Source organism: Hibiscus syriacus, unplaced genomic scaffold (assembly GCF_006381635.1).
Source record: "Hibiscus syriacus cultivar Baekdansim isolate YM2019G1 unplaced genomic scaffold, ASM638163v2 tig00111201_pilon, whole genome shotgun sequence".
Classification (NCBI taxonomy): Eukaryota; Viridiplantae; Streptophyta; class Magnoliopsida; order Malvales; family Malvaceae; genus Hibiscus; species Hibiscus syriacus.
Genome location: NW_024063017.1, coordinates 745,286 through 764,923, shown reverse-complemented (window position 1 = coordinate 764,923; position 19,638 = coordinate 745,286). Strand labels below are relative to the sequence as shown.

The window sequence follows — 19,638 nt, the reverse complement described above, 5'->3', positions numbered from 1 at the left end:
AAATAATGCGTAACAAGAATTGGATCCACTTTGACTCAGGAGCACCGAATGTTGTACAAAATCCTTTTCCTAACCATCAAGAGACTGGGGTTAATTCAATTACTACAAATAAAGACAGGAAAGTTAAGAATGGTGTTTCTAAAATAAAGTCGCCTTTATCTTGGGTATGGAGATAAATGACGAAAGTAGGGTTTCTTACACCATATTTTGATACATCAAGGAGTGGAGATGGTAACCACTGTTGTTTCCACAATGAAGAAGGGCATGAAGTGCAAGATTTCCCGGAGCTTAAAGATTTGATCTAGCTCATGATGGATAGGAAGAAACTGCAATTCTATTACGAAATCCAAGACTCTCCAAAAGAAGATGTTTGTGAGACTCAAAAGTCATCCGAAAGCGGATATGATAGGGGTCATCCTTTGGTAATTACCACTAAAATGACAGAAGATAGAACATAAGAAAAGTTGGTGATTACAGCACCCTGACCTTTTTCCTACAAGGAAAACAAGCAAGTTCCTTGGAAATATGAATGCCAAGTAAGCACCTGAAGGACGATGACAACAAAGTGGGGCATTCCGTAGGGAATTGCTGTTTCCAAGAGACTAAGTCCCCCCAACCCTTCAAAGGAGATGTGCTGATAATAAACGAGCCAATAAAGGAAGAAGAAGTAATAGAGTTCCTGAAATTTTTAAAGCACATCAAGTACAACATCATGGAACAGTTACATAGCCTACTGACACGTATTTCAATGTTAGAACTGCTACTAAGTTTAGAGGCACACAGGGGGCACTCTTGAAAGTCTTAAATCAGATATATGTACCACAAGACATACCAGTCAACAAGATGGATAGACTAGTGAATAACATTCAAGCTGATAATCACATCTCATTTTCTGATGATGAGATTTTGTCCGGAGGAAGAGGTCGAGCTAAGGCATTACACATCACCACTCATTATAAGGGGCACACCTTACCAAGTGTGTTAATTGAAAATGGTTCAACCCTTAATGTAATGCCTTTGGTTACGTTAAAAAGGCTACCGATGGATACTTCTCACATAAGAACATGTCAGAGCGTTGTTCGAGCATTTGACGGGACCAAGAGGGAGATAACTGACAAGATTGAGGTGCCTTTAACCATTGGTAATGAACTTACAATGTTGAATTCTTGGTAATGAACTTTATGCCTTCCTACAACTACCTTTTGGGAAGACATTGGATCCATCAAGCTAGAGCAGTACCATTTACGCTGCACCAGAAAATCAAGTGTTTCATTGACGGAGCTCTCAAAATTGTTAATGATGAAGAAGATATCGTGACGAGTGTGACCACTGACGATACATAGAAGTAAATGATAACGTGGTACAATGATCGTTCCGCTCTTTAGAATTTGTGAATGCCATATTTGTGGCTGAAGGAGGAAGAATTTCCAAACCACGGCTCTCCGAATGCACTAAAATAGAGATCAAGTAGACCTTAGGAAGAGGTGCCAAGAAAGGAAGAGGATTTAGGAATCTGTTGCAAGGAATGATTAACCCCGTCCTTCCTATAACAAAGCTAGACCAATTCAGGCTTGGTTTTCAGCCTAGTGAACAACAGAAGATGAAGGAATTACAGAAAAGCTAAGACAGAAGGTTGGCCAGATTGAACGGGAAAGATCTTTAATGGGAACCCATGGTTTTTTCACCTCTTTATGAAACATTTAAATCTGGTGGTTATGAGTTTGAGACGACTTCACCTGATTTAGAGGTTGCTTTGAAAGATTGGAGTATTAACTCTATAACCACAGGAAATGTCAAAAATATGGAGGGGGTCAAGAATCCGCCCTTTGCCACCTGGATCGGTGCTTAGCAACTGGATGGCTGAAGAATTACCTGTGGTTTTCAAATTTCTTTCAGAGTAATACTCAAACTATCCATATTCTCTTACACCCGGGGTAATAGGTGATCTTTTGTAAGGGTGAATAAATGTTTTTTTAAGTTCAATAAAAGATGTGGTTTCTTTCACGACAAACATTTTTCTTATTTCTTTTGAACTCAATTTTCTTTTATTCAATACTTTTATTTTGAATTGAATTTTCTTTCGTTCAGTACTTCATTTTATCATCTTTAGAATTTAATTTTTGACCATTCCGTGTGGGATATTTTCCTCTCACACATGTATATTTTATTTCTCCTCTAGGTCCCAAGATAATGATAATGCATGCGCTGATGATAATGACCCGAAAGTGGATTTTGAACAGTTCGTTTGTCTTGGGGAAGTTGATGAATGTGAAAATAAAGATGAGTGTAGTTTACCTTCCGAATTGCTAAGGATGATAGAAAGAGAAAACAAACAAATATTTCCACATGAAGAGAAAATTGAAGTCCTGAATCTGGGTACAGAAGAAGAAATAAAGGAAGTTAAAATTTACATAACTCTTTCGACTAAAGGAAGAAAAAACTTAATATTCTTACTTCAATAATACAAGGATGTGTTTGCATGGTCATATCAAGACATACCGAGGCTAGATACATATATGGTACTCCACAAACTTCCTATTAAGCTAGAATGCAAACTTGTGCAACAAAAGCTATGGAGAATGAGACCTGAAATGCTCCTTAAGATCAAGGAAGAGGTCAATAAATAGTTCGATGTTGGCTTTATTTAAGTGTCCAAGTATCCAGAATGGGAAGCTAACATAGTGTCAGTTCCAAAGAAAGATAAAAAAGTACGCATGTGTTGATTACCGAGACCTTAACAAGACGAGTTCCAAAGATAACTTTCCTCTATCGTATATAGACACTTTGGTATATAATACTGTCGGGAACGCTTTCTTCTCATTCATGGACGGATTCTCAGGATATAACTAGATTAAGATGCATCATGAGGACATGGAAAAAACTATATACGTCACAATGTGGGGAACTTTATGCTACAAGGTGATGCCCTTATGATTAAAGAATGCTGGGGCAACATATCAAAGAAACATGGTGACCTTGTTTCATGACATGATGCACAAAGAAATTGAGGTTTATGTCGATGACATGATTGTCAAAGCACAAACCGAAAATGAATATGTCGAAATATGAGAAAACTCATTCAAAGATTAAGAAAGTTCTAGCTGAAATCGAATGCCAACAAATGTACCTTCGAGGTAACATCTGGAAAGTTTTTAGGCTTCGTGATCAGCAAGAGAGGCATTAAAGTTGATCCAGATAAAGTCAAAGCCATCCAGAATTTTTCTCCCCCATAAACATAAAAAGAGTTTAGAGGTTTTTTGGGTAGGTTAAATTATATAGCGCGGTTCATATCCCAACTGATCGACAAGTGTGACCCAATTTTCCGTCTTCTTCAAAAAATAACTCTGGAACATGGAATGAGAATTGTCACCTTGTATTCGAGTAAATATAAGAATACTTATCTCGCACTCCTATTGTAATGTCCCCCATCTAGGGTAAACCTCTATTCTTGTATTTATCCATATTTAGAATTCAATAGGGTGTGTTCTGGGTGAGCATGATGAATCCGGGAGGAAGAAAAGGGCCATTTACTACCTGAGCAAAAACTTCACTGATTGCGAAGTCAGATATCCTCCCATCAAAAAGGTATGTTGTGCTTTAGTCTGGGCTACATATAGACTTAGATAATGCATGCTGCACCACACCACTTGGCTAATTTTCAAGTTAGACCCACTAAAGTATATAATGGGTGTGCCTGCCCTATTTGAAAGGTTAGCCCGATTACAGATGTTGTTATCCGAAATCAACATCGAGTACGTGAGCCAAAAAGCTAGAAAGGGAAGTGCCATATCGGATTTATTATCAAGCAGAACTACTAAAAATTATGAGCCACTGGGCTTTGACTTCCCAGACGAAGACTTGATGGCCAATTCCTTAGAAGAAGCAAGTACTTCCGCATGCGATTCCTGGAAAATGCATTTTGATGGTGCATTAAATGCATTAGGACATAACATTAGGGCAATACTGATCTCCCCTGAAGGAAATCGTTACCCATTCACTAGTAGGCTGAATTTTGATTGCACCAACAACAAAATATGAGGATTGTGTTTTGAGGATTCGAGCTACTATTGGACAAAATATAAAGACCTTACGGGTCTATGGAGATTCAGCTTTAGTGATCTATCAGCTCTGCAGAGAATAGGAAATGAAGGATGTAAAGATGGTGGAGTACCGAAAGCTAATATTGGATCTTCTCGAAGAATTTGATGAAGTCTCATTCCATTATGTGCCAAGAGAAGAAAACCAAATGGCGGATTGACATGCAGTCATACGAGTATCCAACTCATTGTTATCAAATCGAGGAAGTAAAAACATTAAGCCCTGGTATCACGACATTCTGCAATGCATAAAAAATCGAAGTTATCCAGAGGAAGCCACTGAAACTGATAAAAGAACTATTAAAAAGATGGCAGCTAGATATGTTCTTGATGGAGTGGTCTTGTACAAGAAAAGCCATGAGCAGATCTTGTTGAGATGTATAGATGTAGAATAGGCAAAAATGATATTAAAAGAGGTACATAATGGAGTTTGCGGAACGCATACGAATGAACATATGATGTCGAGGCAAATTATGAGATGCGGATATTTCTGGTCCACATTGGAAAGCGACTGCATCAATTATGCTAGAAGATGTCACAAATGTCAAATCTGTGGGGATAAAATCAATGTTCCACCTTAACCTCTTCATGTAATGATCGGACCATGGCCATTCTCTATGTGGGGCATGGATGTTATCGAGCAAATTCATCTAGATGCTTTAAATGGTTATCGTTTCATTCTTGTGGCAATCGACTATTTCACGAAATGGGTAGAGGCTACATCATATGCCAGTGTCACTCCGTCTACTATTTGTAAGTTCTTGAAAATAGAGATCATATGTCGGTATGATTTGCCTGAAATAATCATTACAGATAATGCCACGAACCTGAACAATAAAATGATAGACGCTACTTGTGAACAATTTAACATAAAGCATCACAACTCTATTGTTTATAGACCGAAGATGAATGGAGCAGTAGAAGCAGCAAACAAAAACATCAAGAATATAGTGGAGAAAACAACTGAGACATACAAGGATTAGAATGAGAAATTACCTTTTGCTTAGTTTGCTTATTGAACCTCAGTATGAACTTCGACTGGGGCAACCCCGTTCTCATTAGCATATGGGATGGAAGCAGAACTGCCCATTGAGATAAAGATTTCATCACTCCAGGTCCTATCAGAAGTTAAACTAGATGATACAGAATGGGTCCAAACTCGATATGATAAGTTGAATCTAATAGAGGAAAAAAGTTGAAAGCCATTCACTAGGGTCATCTCTACAAAAAAAAAATGAATGATTCGAACACATAATAAAAAGATGCACCCAAGAGTATTTCATGAAGGGGATCTTGTACTAAATAGGATTTGACCAATCCAAAAAGATTTCAGAGGAAAATGGATGCCAAATTGGGAAGGACATTATGTCATAAAAAAGGCATTCTCTGGAGGAGCACTGATTCTAGCTGAAATGGACGGGCCAGAATTACCAAATCTCATTAATTCGGATGCAGTCAAAAAATATTTTGTTTAAGGTGAAAACCCGAAAGGGCACCTCAAGTTAAAAAAACGTTTAGGGTGAAAACCCGAAAGGAGGCCTTAAATTGAAAAAAATATAGGTCCAAGATGAAAACCCGCAAAGGACGTCTTGAACCCAATGATGGATCCAAGTTGAAAACCCGAAAGGGCAATTTGGATGAGGATTCAGGAAAGGTTATGTGTCACGACATCCAAATCTTCTGCAGATTTAATAATTAGCGGAAATGTAGCACCTCTGAACATTGTCGCATTTTCAAAGTCCCCTTGACAAAGGTTGTACTCAAAAGTCATCTAACGTCGTATCAGTTCAAAGGCGCCCGCATTATTTTGATCTAAGAAATCTACTTATATTTCTTTTGACTTTCCAAAATTTTTGTCATATACTTTGTTCCTTATGGAAATTTCTCTAAGTCAATTCCTTTTAAGCATCTTGGGTTGATTTTAAACTTAATGATTTATTCACTTTTGAAAAGATAATTGTGTATTATTGTACAAAGACTTTCTTGAAAGGTACATATATTCGGAAGCTGGTCAGGGCTTATGCACTAAACTTGAGATAACTAAAAGGCATTGCCCAAACCAAGACTATAAATAAAATTTTATACGTCAGATTTAAACATGGTGAAAAATCCAAGATCAAGATCAGAAATTCAAGATTCCAGAATCAAGAGACATTAGGACAGACAACTAGAGATTGAAGATTTCCCTCCGAATCCTAAAATAACATGTATCACATATGCATATTAGGCACACATAAGAACATTGAATCCATAGCATAACATATATGTATACTTTTACAGATTATTCTTGTTAAAGTCAATTTCAACTTCCCAACAAAGGATATTAAACTTGAGCCAATGCAATTTTCAAGATTGGATTTCAACTTCACAATGAAGGACATCCAATTCAAAGCTCAACTTCACGAAAAATGATGCCTTTCATGATTTTAACTTCACAAAGAAGTGTCCAGTAGATTGATCTAGTCATCTGCAACAAGGGGTTACCTCCCAGCCTAGTACAACATAACTCAAGGCGAGAAGAGTTATTTTTTAACAAGAACCTTGAGTTCAATTCCATTCAGCTCGAGAACATATTTATCGCAAGGTAGCATCAAGGAACTACTTTTCGGTCAAATTTTCACTCCAAGGTCTTTAAATCGAGAAGAAGATCTGGCGACAAGGAGCCACCTTCTGATTTAAATTTTGAGCTACGATTTCAACTTCAAAACGAATGATATCATGTTCAAAGACATCTCAAGAGTCACCCGCAGTACGACTCAACAACAGGGAGCCATCATTTCTCTTCAAGTCTCAACTCCACTGCAGTTGGTAGTAGATAAAGATTCAATGGCAACATGGAGTTGGATTTCAAACTCAGAAGTCGACAACTCCCATAGGAACATGCTTGTTTCTAAACCCATATGTCGAACGAAAATTTGTGTTTTTTCGTCTTTGCCCTATTTTTGTTACACGATAATGGGCAAAGAGGGACAGTTTTAGTCACTCATTTTCATCCGGGGTTTTATTTAGTATATATATATATAATATAATATATATTTTTGGAAAATATTTTTTTTGATAACATATATAATATATAGTTTTGAAAATATTTTGAAAACATATAGTTTTTGAAAACATTTTGAAAATATATATATAATATATAATTTTTGAAAATATTTTGAAAAATATATATAATATATAGTTTTTGAAAATATATATAATATATAATTTTTTTAAAAATATATATTATATAGTATAGTGTTATATATTATTTATTATATATTATTTTTATTTTTTATTTATTTTCTTTTTTTGGGTCCAAAATTCAAGGTTCAAATAAAAATCCAGAAGAGCACAATCGTGTGGTAGGCTTGACCCAACAAACCAACCCGAGGACCCAGCAAACCAACCTGGTCGAGAGTCTAGCAAACCGACCCAGCCTGAGTCTGCCTGACCCAATAAACTAGGGTTTTCAACTTAAGTAAACGTGCCACATGATCCTAAGTCGTTGGATATGCAACCAATCCAACGGCCCAAAACAGACCGCCGAGCAAAGTGGAGTTCGGCCGACTTGAAGAAACCATCCCCTAGTAGGAAACAATTTTTCCAGCAACAACAACAATCAACCCAACAACGTGATTCCATAAGATTCAAAAGCATGTATTTCTATCCTAATGAAACATAGAAACCGAATGTAAAATAAAGAAATCCTAGGCTATAAATTATTGTAAAAGCAAAGCAGAAACATATTAGAGATCAAGGAAAAAGCATTTGTAAGTTTCGAAAAGAGAAGAAATAAAAAAAGTAATTCCTTTCTTTTTCGGTTTATTTGTTTGTGGTTGTATGGGGTTTGTTTTGTTTTATTTTTATTAAAAAAGAAAAAATTGAGAACCTAAAAAAAAGAACTTTTTTTCAAAAGATATTTATCAGATCTAGTTCTCTACGAGGCTCTTTTGTGAAAACTAATCGGAGATTTGGAAAGAGGGGAACAATAGCTTTCGAATGGTGTAAAAAAAGTTTGGTTTCATCGCCGATGAACGGCGGCTGGCGAGGCGGCGCACGGCTAGAATCTAGGTTCATATGAACCCCGGCGTCGTGTTGTTCATAAAATGAAGAACACGATGAACGTGTCCAGAGAAAACAAAGAAAGGGGCTTTGATTCATTTTGAGGGGGTGAAAAATGAATTTTGTTTCTGATTTTTGGGATTTATAGCCAACCCAAAAACCCGACCGGATCCCCTAAGGATCCACGTGTTTTCACACGGGTAGGGGCTAATTGTAAAATTGATCCCTAATTTATTTTTAAAACCTATTTTGTGCCTTAAATTTGATTTTTGGTTCCGATTTTTCTTTTAAATTCACCCTCACTGTATTTTATTTTTCAATTTGATCCTTTTTATTTATTTATTTCATGTTTTATTTAATTTAAAAGACTACCACGCTTTATGAGTCGTTAACCCGATAATAATCATTCTTTTATTTTATTTTTTTATTTTTATTTTTATTTTAGTAATTTTTTTTATTTATATTTTGCTATTGACATTTTTTATTTTTTATTTAATCAACTTTTTCTTTACATTATTTTTCTTTACTTTGCATTTTCAATTTGTATGATTTGTTTAAAGTATTATAATTTAACTTTTGTTTTTTTTCTTCTAATCAATTTAGTACTTCATTTTTAACATCTTTTTTTTACTTTTTGGGTACTCTTAAATCAATTAAAGGTGAGTAATTTGGATCAAATTTTTACTTTTTAATTTAATTTACAATTTTTTTAATTAAGACAATTGGAAATTAAATTAGTATAGAAAGGGCAGTATAAGGGTGCTAATCCTTCCTTAACTGTAACCGGCTCCCGAATCCTACATATTTATGGTAAAACGCATATCAAGTAAGATGATGTCCGATCAACCTAAATATTTTTTTAAAATGATCGGTGGCGGCTCTAACCCATTTATTTAAGTTGAAGCCCAATTTTGGGCCCACCTGAAAGACAACTGCGACACTTACAAAAGAGGATAATGCCTTAATCTAAATCGAATAAAAATATATTTGCCACTTAAATACATACATATAAAGGTGTGTACAAAATAAATATGTTAAGAAATGAATTAAATCAAATATATACAGTACACATAGTATTATAATACCAAAAAAAACAATATGTAGTTCATAGAAACATTATATACATATATTCACGCATAGTTAATAAAATACGGCCATATATGATGCTTATTAGTTATTAACGTAGAGAAACATGGGACAAATTAAAATGAAACATAAAAAAAATGACAAATGTAATAGAATAAACATGGAAAACAAGGACTAAAATTAAAGAAATCTAAAAAACGAGCTTTAATAGAATAATAATGAAAAAGGCTAAATATACATGCCTTTGGGAGCAAAATGAATAAATTATAAACTAACAACCCAAAATCAAATATTTAAACATGAATGCATTAATGCATAAACATGACGAAAATAAAATGACAAAACAAATAAGAAGCTCGAAATATAAAGACAAAAACCTCATTCGATGGTTGAAATGGGAATATTAAAAAAACCTCCAAGCCTAAAAACGTGAATCCCCTACCCAAAATTGTGCAGCGACCATGGATTTTTTTTTTTTAATAAAAGTTACAAGATTATCGAACCAAATTTCATTTTCAACGCCGCACCCTTATTAATTTTTTGTTTTCCTCTCTTCTTCTTTAGAGAAAAAGGGGAGAAAATAGTCCCTACAACCACTGTTCATCGATTCCGATGACGAGGTAACACTCCAAAGCTCCCCTCTTTGAAACCACTACCCCTAAAGTAACCTCTTTAGAAGCAAAAACAATAAGAATAAACCCCTTTTCATGCCATGGAACAAACCCTTCGAAACCCAAAAAAAGAGCCCCAAGCCTAAATCCAAATGGTAAGGAGTTACCTTGGGTGATGTGAAGGTCTCCTTGACTCTGGTGAAGCGAACAATGGCGTTCCTTCGACGGAAATGATAAATTTGCTCTTTGAGTTTTGGTTGATGTATGTTCTCTTTTTTCTCAATATTTTCTTCGAATAGTTGCTCCCCTGTTACTTTGTTTCTTCTCTGTTTCTTTTTGCTTCTTCAAATCCCTCTTATATTGTGTTTTCATCATATCATATCATTTCCATTCGCAAGGTAAAAACACCGGCAACAAATGACTAATTCTGCAGCTCTGACATACAATGCGGACGAAGAGATTTACATCTCTAGTATAATTTCTTATTCATAAATAATCATATATGATATGATTATGCGTACAAAAATTCAAATACAACAGTGTAAGAGAAAGAACAAATATGCCCTCGCCTGCAAAAACAAGACAGAATCTTCGTACTCTGTAAACTTTTATGGTTCGGTATGTATAATCCATGAATCCTGAGTCTGCAAAATAAAAATCATCGTTTCTACTTGAGTCCAGGATGCTCTTGCTCTTTGATTCTCCATAAATCACCATCAATAGTGAAATCGAATGCATCCTTTGTGTTTACAAATTTTAAATTTTAGTCTAATTAAATTTTTATTCCGATTCAAATATCCAAGTATTCACTTTGAAAATTTGAACATCCGAAAAATTAAATATCTAATTTTTAGATTAAATATGGATTACAATTTTAATAATCAAAATTTTAAACGTTAATATTTGATATCCAAAAATACATGCTCCTACTAGACAAGTGGGCCACATAGTAGACAAGCTAACAAGACTGAGATCCTACGATGATCCTAGGCCACATATCGATAGTTGTCGTCCTTATTCTCATATTATAAAAGGAATCCAACCTTACTTGAGGCGCAAGAAATCAAGCACTAGAAAATCTTTCCCTATGCTCTATAAGTTATCCAATCACCATCACTTTCATTCATCTATTTGAAAGCTCTTTGCCCACATCTACGGGGATAAACCATCTTAATCTATCGTCTCCATCTAATCCATTAATAGTGTTAAGAATTTTTAAGTAGCAAAATAGATTATGCACAATCCACATAAAATAAGACAATAATATTTGGTGTGATTTATCATTATCTATCTCTATGAATGAGAAAAATAATAATTTAGTATAAATATAGATGTTACGATTAGTATAAATTTGGAATATCTCATACATAAAATATTCTATATATATATATATATATCAAAATCCGATTTATCATAAAATATTCTTTCAATATCCATACAAAACTTATTTTTAAAACGTAAATCCCAAGAGTTACAGAGATTACAAAATGATTACATCTCTAAAAAATAATTGTTGCATTTAATTTTTAATGGTTACCAACCATACTTATAAAATCAAATATTTGGTCACCAATAAATCTAATTTCTTAAAACTTATTACTTACAATAAATATTACATATTAAATAAACTCAATTATCAGATAATCTTCAACTGAATACAACAAAATCGAACTTAATTATCAATTAGAATTCGAGTCATTATCTAACAATTTTTCTCGACATAAATTTTATACAAGTATTAGTTTCAAAGTCTTCAACAACGTGAATTTTTACGTAAGTCAAAATTCGTTAAATAACACCGTCAAATCTTCAACCACTTCATTTTTTACTTATATTTATTAGAGCACAACTATATCAATTGACAATTACTCTTTCTATAACTGAAAATTCGTTGCAGTAAAAATCTTTTTTTGCATGTCTTCAAAATTCCTAACAAATGATTAGATCACCTACAAGTAGTCATCATTTCTTTTCCTCGTATTAATAGCTGTCACGTGGCATTAAGATCAATAGCAGCAAAAGAAGTATAAAAGGAAGTCAACCCCCTCTTGCCTGAGGATCAAGAAGAGAAACACTAGAAAACTTCTCCCTTCTCCCTAACCATCTTAATCTATCGTCTCCCATTTAGTCCGTCAACATGTTTAGTTGTAAACTCTCAAATATATACAAGATATTGAATTATATCTGATATCATCACATTGTTTACTTGAACATATCATACATTTTTTATAAATTATGCGTTTAATGTCTAAACTATCAGTTTTATTTTATTTTAGTACTTTAACTTTTATTTATTTTAAAATCATACCTTACATTTACTTTTTGTTTCATTTTTATACTTCGCAACTTAATGAATTGTTACAACTTGACACTTTTTATGATAAATTACATCATTCGTCACTCAACTATCTTCTCATTCCCATTTTGGTCATTGAAATTTAATTTTTTAAAATTTAATTACTTAACCTTCAAATTAATCCTAACCTTCAAATTAATCCTAATTTAATCACTCTACCTTTCAAAATTTTTTTTTTAATTATATATTAATAAAATAATAAAAATTTCATGTCAGAAAAATTATTAATGAAATAAATTAGAGTGATGAAAACATGAACAATTAGAAAGTTGAGTTTTAAAATTAATTTTTTTAACTTTAGTGACTAAAATAGGAGTGAGAAGATATTTAAGTGATGAATGATATAATTTATCCATAAAAGTGCAATGTGAAACACTTCCGTTAAATTTTTAACGGTGGTGTTCTGAAATTTACTATTTATCCTACATTTTTTATACATTATGAAAAATGGTTATATATATATCACAACAAACCTATAGCAAAAACACTAAGGGTAGTTTAGTTTTCCTAAAAACTCGGTCAGTGGGTTTCATGAGTTAAGAGATTCATTCGCCATTCAGGCTTTTTCTCTGTATATGTGGCTTTTGCCTGATTTTGTTTCCTTCTTTCATTTCATAAACATTTTCTTAACAATGTGCTCAAGTGGTCCTCCCCACCTCCATCCTTGCTACTGCTTAAAAGAACAATATATATAAAAGTTCCACTAGAACAACCACTTGTATTCCACTTAAGTTTCATGATATCATTCATTATGATCCTTTAAAATAAAAATTCAACTCATCATTATCATTAGCATCATCATCAGTATATATATTACTCTTAACTCGTAACAGCTAAAACAATTGTCTGAGTGAAAGATTTGACCCATTTTCAATATGGAAAATTTGATGCCTCTTGAATGACATCATTGCTCATGCAACAGGAAGTGATATGCTATGTGTGTTTTCCGTTTACATTGATTAAGCCGTAGCATTAACACCTTTGTTCTCCTTGACCTTTTCATCTCTCTCCAACTTCTTTCCGTCACAATCAAAGGTTCTTCAATTATGGTGGACAGACCTGGAAAAAGGGTTACCAGAAAAAAGTCATAAAACATAGTGATTCACTTTAGAAGCATGCTATGTTGCAGGAAATGTATATATATATATGTACGTACTATATGTGTGTGTATATATATATATATAACTATTTGAATTGTCAAAAGATTGAGTTGCAGTGATGACTTTGTACTGTTTTATGATATACTATCAAGTAAATGCTCACCAGATGCTATACTTTTCTTCTCCATCATCATCCTCATCATTTCATCACATCCTTGCAGATAATCCTCATTGCTACTTATCTCATAATCTTCGTCTGATTCTTGCAGGACTTTTGTTTGATAATTGATCGTGGCCTTCGACTGCGCATTGGCAAACAGCCATGTGGCATCCATCTGTTTGCTGATCATACGAGTTGCATAGTATGGAATCTTCACACGCTTGTTAGTCTCCGAGTTGATGGAGCCATTGATAAACATTATGCAGTCCATTAAGCTCTCTTTAGCCAACCCTTTCATGTCATAAGCCTGTGATCTTCTCCACAGGCTTTTACCATGAGAATTAGTGGGATTGGAGAGGCAGAGAGCTCTAGTTGAGTCTCTAATGGCAGCATCAGGATCTTTAAGCAGCAAATAGCACTGAGCTCTCTTACTATATAGGACCATTCTCTCTTTTCGAAGCTTCAAAGGGCATGCATCCAACGCTTCGGTATACCTCTTTATAGCAGCCTCTACATCTCTTAACCAAAACATGTGATTTGCTTGATGCTTTATGAGGTTTACTAGTACCCTTCTATCTTCAACCTTTTCCTCAGACATTATTTTCTCTCTCTTCTTCCTTTTTATCTTCAACTCCCACGTTTCTTGCAGAGCCTTTATAACTTGGCTGTTCTTGATTCTAAATTTGCTTTGTTTATAACCTAAGAGAAGGGTTTTTGTGATAGTGTCACCTAAGCTTGATCTATCTCCAAGACTTTTGAGTTCAACCAAATCAATGAGGAACATTGTGGCAATTTCAATAACCTTGTACCTCGTATCTGGGTCTTTGAGAAGCAATAGAAGGCAATCAATGCCCATGTACTGCCAATCATCTGATGACCTCGAGAGATGGCATAGATTCTTTAAGACCTCCTTAGAATCAGAGATGCTTTGTCTTCCATATTTACTGTAACACAAAATTCTAATCAATCCCACACCAGCTGGCGACGAGTGGTTCACCAATCCACCCCACATTCCACACAAATCAACCAAAAACTCTTGCTTGCAAATAAGATTCAGAGATCTTTCTTTGCAGGCAAAGCAGTTGAGAAGATAGAGAGACCAGCACTGTAGCTGGCTAGCCCATTCTTCTGCCATTCGGTCCTCCATTTCTGAACCACCAACTCCTCTTGTAAGCAAATCACAGTGATATTTGGATCTCTTACTCTTGTCCTTCACGCCAACAAACTTAGCATACACTTCCTTCAAACAAGTAGAAGCTAAGTGCATTGTGAGTCTCACCACTTCCTCTTCATGAGCCGCCACTGCTTCAAAGGATCTCTCATAGCTTGCGAGGTGACCGAGAGCTCGAACAGCCACTCTTTGCTCAACCCAGCTCATGTTTCCTCTTAGAAGCTCCATTAATGGAGGTATCACACCAGCCAGCACAACTTTCTCTGCAAACTCAACCTTGTTCATAGTGTAGGAGCCAATAACATGAGCTGCATAGTAAGGAATGTAGATGTTCTGGTCCCTAAGAAGCCAGCCTCTATCATTGATTCCTTTCTCTAGGAAACTGGTCATGCAGTCGAAGATGCCGAGGGATGGGAACTCGGGATCATCTGGCTGCGCCATTGCAATATTCCAGAGACTACTTAGGACCAAAACATGTTGTTGGTCATCTCCGATGAGTGGCATTTCCTTGAAGCAAGCTGCGATTCCAGCTCTTCTGAGAGATGGGTCAACTTCTTTCATCATACAAAAGAAACAACATGGATCGAGGCATATCTGCTCCATAACCATTTTGTTTGTATAGCTGGTTTTAGGGCTGTTAAAGATAGGGGTCATCTTCCCTTTCTTCTTCAGGGAATCCATTGCTTTAGAACAAAGATTTGGTGTATAAATCTTCCTGGATTTGAGCAAGGTTAGGGTTTTCGAGTACTATAAATATTCAAGAAGATAAGTGGTGTAGTGACACCTAGCGGCGCATGAAAAGGATTTTATAATCTAACTTTGAGAACCCATTTTTCCATTTTTGAACCGAAACAAATGTGTGCCTCTTTTTTCTCTCGAAAAGAGGATAAAAGATCACAGGTTTACTAGGAGGTGATTCCAGTGAATGAACTACAAAACCTGACACATATTATACTTGTCGTGTTTATTTAACTAGGTGGGTAGCAATGCTTAATTAACTCGGTCAAGGGGCTCCAACTCGGCTGACTCGGCCTAACTCGGTGAGTCAACTTGATTTTCTGGCAGCACTCTTCCGGCGGTGCGTCAGAACTTATATTGAGAAAATTCTGGCGGCGTCGGATTCCTCTCGTCGAGACCTTCGATCTTTCCAACTCGCTCTGATGCCACTTTGTTAGAAATAAAACACTCACACAAACAACTTTTATTGAAACTCAAACAAATATTACAAGAGCACTCTCACTCAAAAACAAGAAATACAACTCGCTCTTATAAGACTTTGCTTCCTCACTCACTTAGAAGCTCTTAATTTTTCTTGATGCTTAAAACTAAAATGGGGAGGGGTATTTATATTACTCAAGAACAATCTTATACCACAAAAATAAACTAATTTAAACCATTACAAATTCAACAAATACCCAACTCTCACCTAACTAAATTGATGTAAGCAATGACATCATTACTTAAATGATGTAAGCAATGACATCTTTACTTAAAAAATGTAAGCAATGACATCAATTTAATTTGGGTTTGAGTTTAGGCTCCCATAATGGATCAAGTTTATGATCCAACAGTAATGGGATAATTCAACTACTAAAATCAAGCCTCAATTTTCAGACAAATTGCAAAATTTTTATCACCCATTCTTTCATTATATTTTAAACTTGTGTTAGTTTAGAAATATGTGACGGAACTTGCAAAGCCAAGCTTTGGCACTGCCATTATCGACCACATTTCACCAGGCTAGATCAATGACAACTAAAATGCCACTGCGTTTGCACCATGGCATAGAAAATGCATTATTTGGAAGAACACAACGTGAAATGAGCCATCCATAAAATGCAAGGCCGGCTTTCTAAATGAAAATTCCATTGGAAGATAAAAACTACATTGGTATTAACCTGCGAAAATATGAAAGACCATTGCGCCGTATTTACAAATTAAAGAGACATTGACGCTATACAAAATTTTCAGACAAGTACAATTCCGAATTTACCTTCTAATTAGTTGAATGAAACTATTACATCTAGTTAGCTGTGTAATACTTTCACAAAATTCCCTCTTCTTTGGATATCTATCTTCCAAAGGCATTCTTACTTCCTAGATCATGAGCTTTTATCTAGTGTCGGATATGGTGAATTGGTCACATTAGTTTTACCCTTTGACCCTGAGAGAATTCACAGGCTTCACTGATTGAAGCCAGTCTAATTTCAGCTGGGGATATGAAACAGTCCATTTACAGGCCTGGAACATTGAATGACACTTCTTCAATTACCCATGCTTCCTCCATTCTGGTCCTGGTGTGACTCATTGCAGTATCCCCAAAGCGGAAAAGGGTCACTACAGACCTACCTGAGTGAGCGATCGTTATACCCTCAACAGGTCTGTAATCCTCAAGGAACGAATTGATTGTGGTCTCCCAGTACATAGCATCACCCCCGTTATTTTGAATTTTGGTCAACTGTGAATCTTCCAAGTGCACAAGAAGCCCTGTCTTCTGGCCGAAGTAGCCAAATAAAACATGTCTTATAATCTCCACTAGAAGTGCACAAAAAATCCGAATATCTATTTTACACAAAAAATATTCGAAACCGGATTTGGGAAAATTTGGTTTTTTTTTAAACTGGATCGGATATTTAAAAACCGGATAACATAACCGATTTAGGAAAAAATTGGACGATCGGATTTTTTATCGGATTAAAATCCGGTTTGAAAATAACCGGATAAAAAACCGATTTTTTATCCAAAAAAAAATCCGGTCTGTGTTTTAAAAATTAGCCGTTAATATAGTCGTTGGGAGTTTTTGTGACCTTTTTATGACCATTTTTTTCTAAAAACACCACCACCGGATTTTTTTAAAAGCCATTTTTTTCAAACCGAAACCGGTTACACCATCCGACCCTCCAAACCGGTTAGGATCCGAACCGATTTTTTGGCTAGGTGAAAAAACCGGATCAATTTTTGTCCGATCCGGATCGGTTTATTAACCGACTTTGTGCATGTCTAATCTCCACCAGTACTTCACTCCTGGCCTTCAACGTTGCAAGATCTGCAGAAAGGTTGAGGGTAAAGCAGTCTTCCCCATTTACCTTCTTTTCACCAACGCATCTTGCATGACTAAACATGCTTGCTGTTGTTCTTGGATCAAGACCCTGCAACAAGAATAGATATTCAAATTTCAGGCTAAATGATTTCTATTGAAGAGGAAAGAACAGTGAAATGGAAAGAACGGACGAAATTACCTGAAGTGCACGGCGAAGGGGTCTAACGGGCCCTTTAGCTGCATGTGCACCAAGCCAAGGAGTATGGCTCCACACATGCTTCCCGTTACACCCTGCATGAACCTTACTACCACCAAGTGCAAGTTCCACATACCACATGTCTGGATTCATTTGCCACAACACAAACCCGCCTGACTCTGCATCCTTGGAAGAATTCCGATTCTTTGTGACCTTGTTAGCCGTCTCAAACTCAGAAGCTGCTCACCCTTCCCATAGCATATGCATTGTGGATCGAATTTTGAAGCTTTTGCCCACCAGATGCAGCAGTATACTGCTGTATTATGTATTGAGCAGATGAAGATTCCTGCAAAATTTTAAACAGGAACATGTCACAAAGAGTTTCTTCCGAGGAAATCCGGTCTTCAAAAGAGTGCTAAACAGATTCCACCCTAAACCGAGCACCTCAAACATGCTTAAAAACCCAGCTTAAGACTTGGATTGGAATTTATCAAGTAGAAAACAGAAAAAATTATTGTAATCCCATCACATTCAACCATTTTTTTTTCTCTTCTTTGATCAGCAAATTAACGGAATACATAGCAAATTAAAACACAATGCAAAAGATGACCCCTTATCTTATTGGTAGATAAAGCTATCCTATTTAACTAACTGTTAACATGCAGAGCTTACTCTTCACTAAATCATGAATCTGCTGTTGTTATACTCTTTCTCGTTTTCTGGGATGAAAAGAGAAATCAAACCAGCATTAAAATTTTAATAGAAGAGTTTAGAACCCAAATTGTATCTGTTTCAGTGAGAGCTTATTTAACTAAATAGATTTTCACCTGAAAATTAAAGCCTTTTATATCAACCAATCAAATGCAGCATTAGGGAACACACATAGAGAGAGAAAGGTGGAGAGAGAAGAAAGGACTGACAATCGGTGTATCTTTAATGCTGAGGGGAGGGAAAGGGTCCAAAGCGCTAACGTGCACCGGCGCCAGAGGAGCACCCAAGACACCGAGCAACAGCCTCAGATCGGAGCGCTTACACGTTGAAGTCGAAACGGAAGGTGCGCGTGCTAGCTGGCCTTTCATCCACTGGGCCTACCTACCTTCCATCCTTGAATCTCCAACGTCGTTTCCATCTGGATCGGGACCTTCTTTCAACGGTGATAAAGCCTCCGTCGGCCTCAAGCTCCCGGACCTGAAAATCAAAGGGTCCGGTTGCGACACGTGGTGGCTATTGTGGTTCCTCCTACCCCTCAGTAAGCTCGACATTGGTGAAGCACCTCTCGCCGGACTTTTGGCTCGCGACCGGCTCGGAGACAACCCCCTGACAATCGAAAAGAACCCATGCTTTCTCTCCATATTTACAACCCAAAAACGAGAGGCTATCGTTAAGTTCCCATTCTCTTTCAGGTCTTAAAGCACGAAATGAGCACACTCAATAGAGTAAGAAAGAAGGAAGAACAACATGAAAACAAAAGCAGCTTAAAAATACGGAATAAAAAACAAAGAGAGAAAGGGCGTAAATAAGAAGGAAATGTAATTCCAGGGTTCCGTTTATTCGGCAAAATGGCTGAGATATTGTGGAAGGAAAAAAATTCTCAATATAAATCACATCAGGTTTTATTTTTTCATCTAGGATGAAATTTAAGGTAAAATCTACAGTAATAAGATAAAGATTTCATGATTGTTTGATGTCATCATGTCAATGAAAAAGACTCTAAAAGTGAACGGCGTCTTTAGGATAGGGAAAGACGCGTGGAGTGAACAGCGTCTTCAGTCTATGC

The 19,638-nt window shown here is 35.8% G+C and overlaps 1 protein-coding gene and 1 pseudogene across 1 annotated transcript; both read right to left on the bottom strand.

Annotated features, from left to right (window-relative positions):
- Nucleotides 1-215: 215 nt before the first annotated feature.
- On the bottom strand, nucleotides 216-15,186 carry LOC120155701. The gene is made up of 5 exons (XM_039167191.1): nucleotides 13,458-15,186; nucleotides 13,174-13,253; nucleotides 545-679; nucleotides 431-493; nucleotides 216-326 (listed from the first exon to the last, which is right to left on the bottom strand). The coding sequence occupies exons 1-5, from the start codon at nucleotides 15,184-15,186 to the stop codon at nucleotides 216-218; spliced, it is 2,118 nt and encodes a 705-aa protein (XP_039023122.1).
- Nucleotides 15,187-16,858: 1,672 nt separating this feature from the next.
- Nucleotides 16,859-19,364, bottom strand: LOC120155700 (annotated as a pseudogene).
- Between the last annotated feature and the right edge of the window lie 274 nt (nucleotides 19,365-19,638).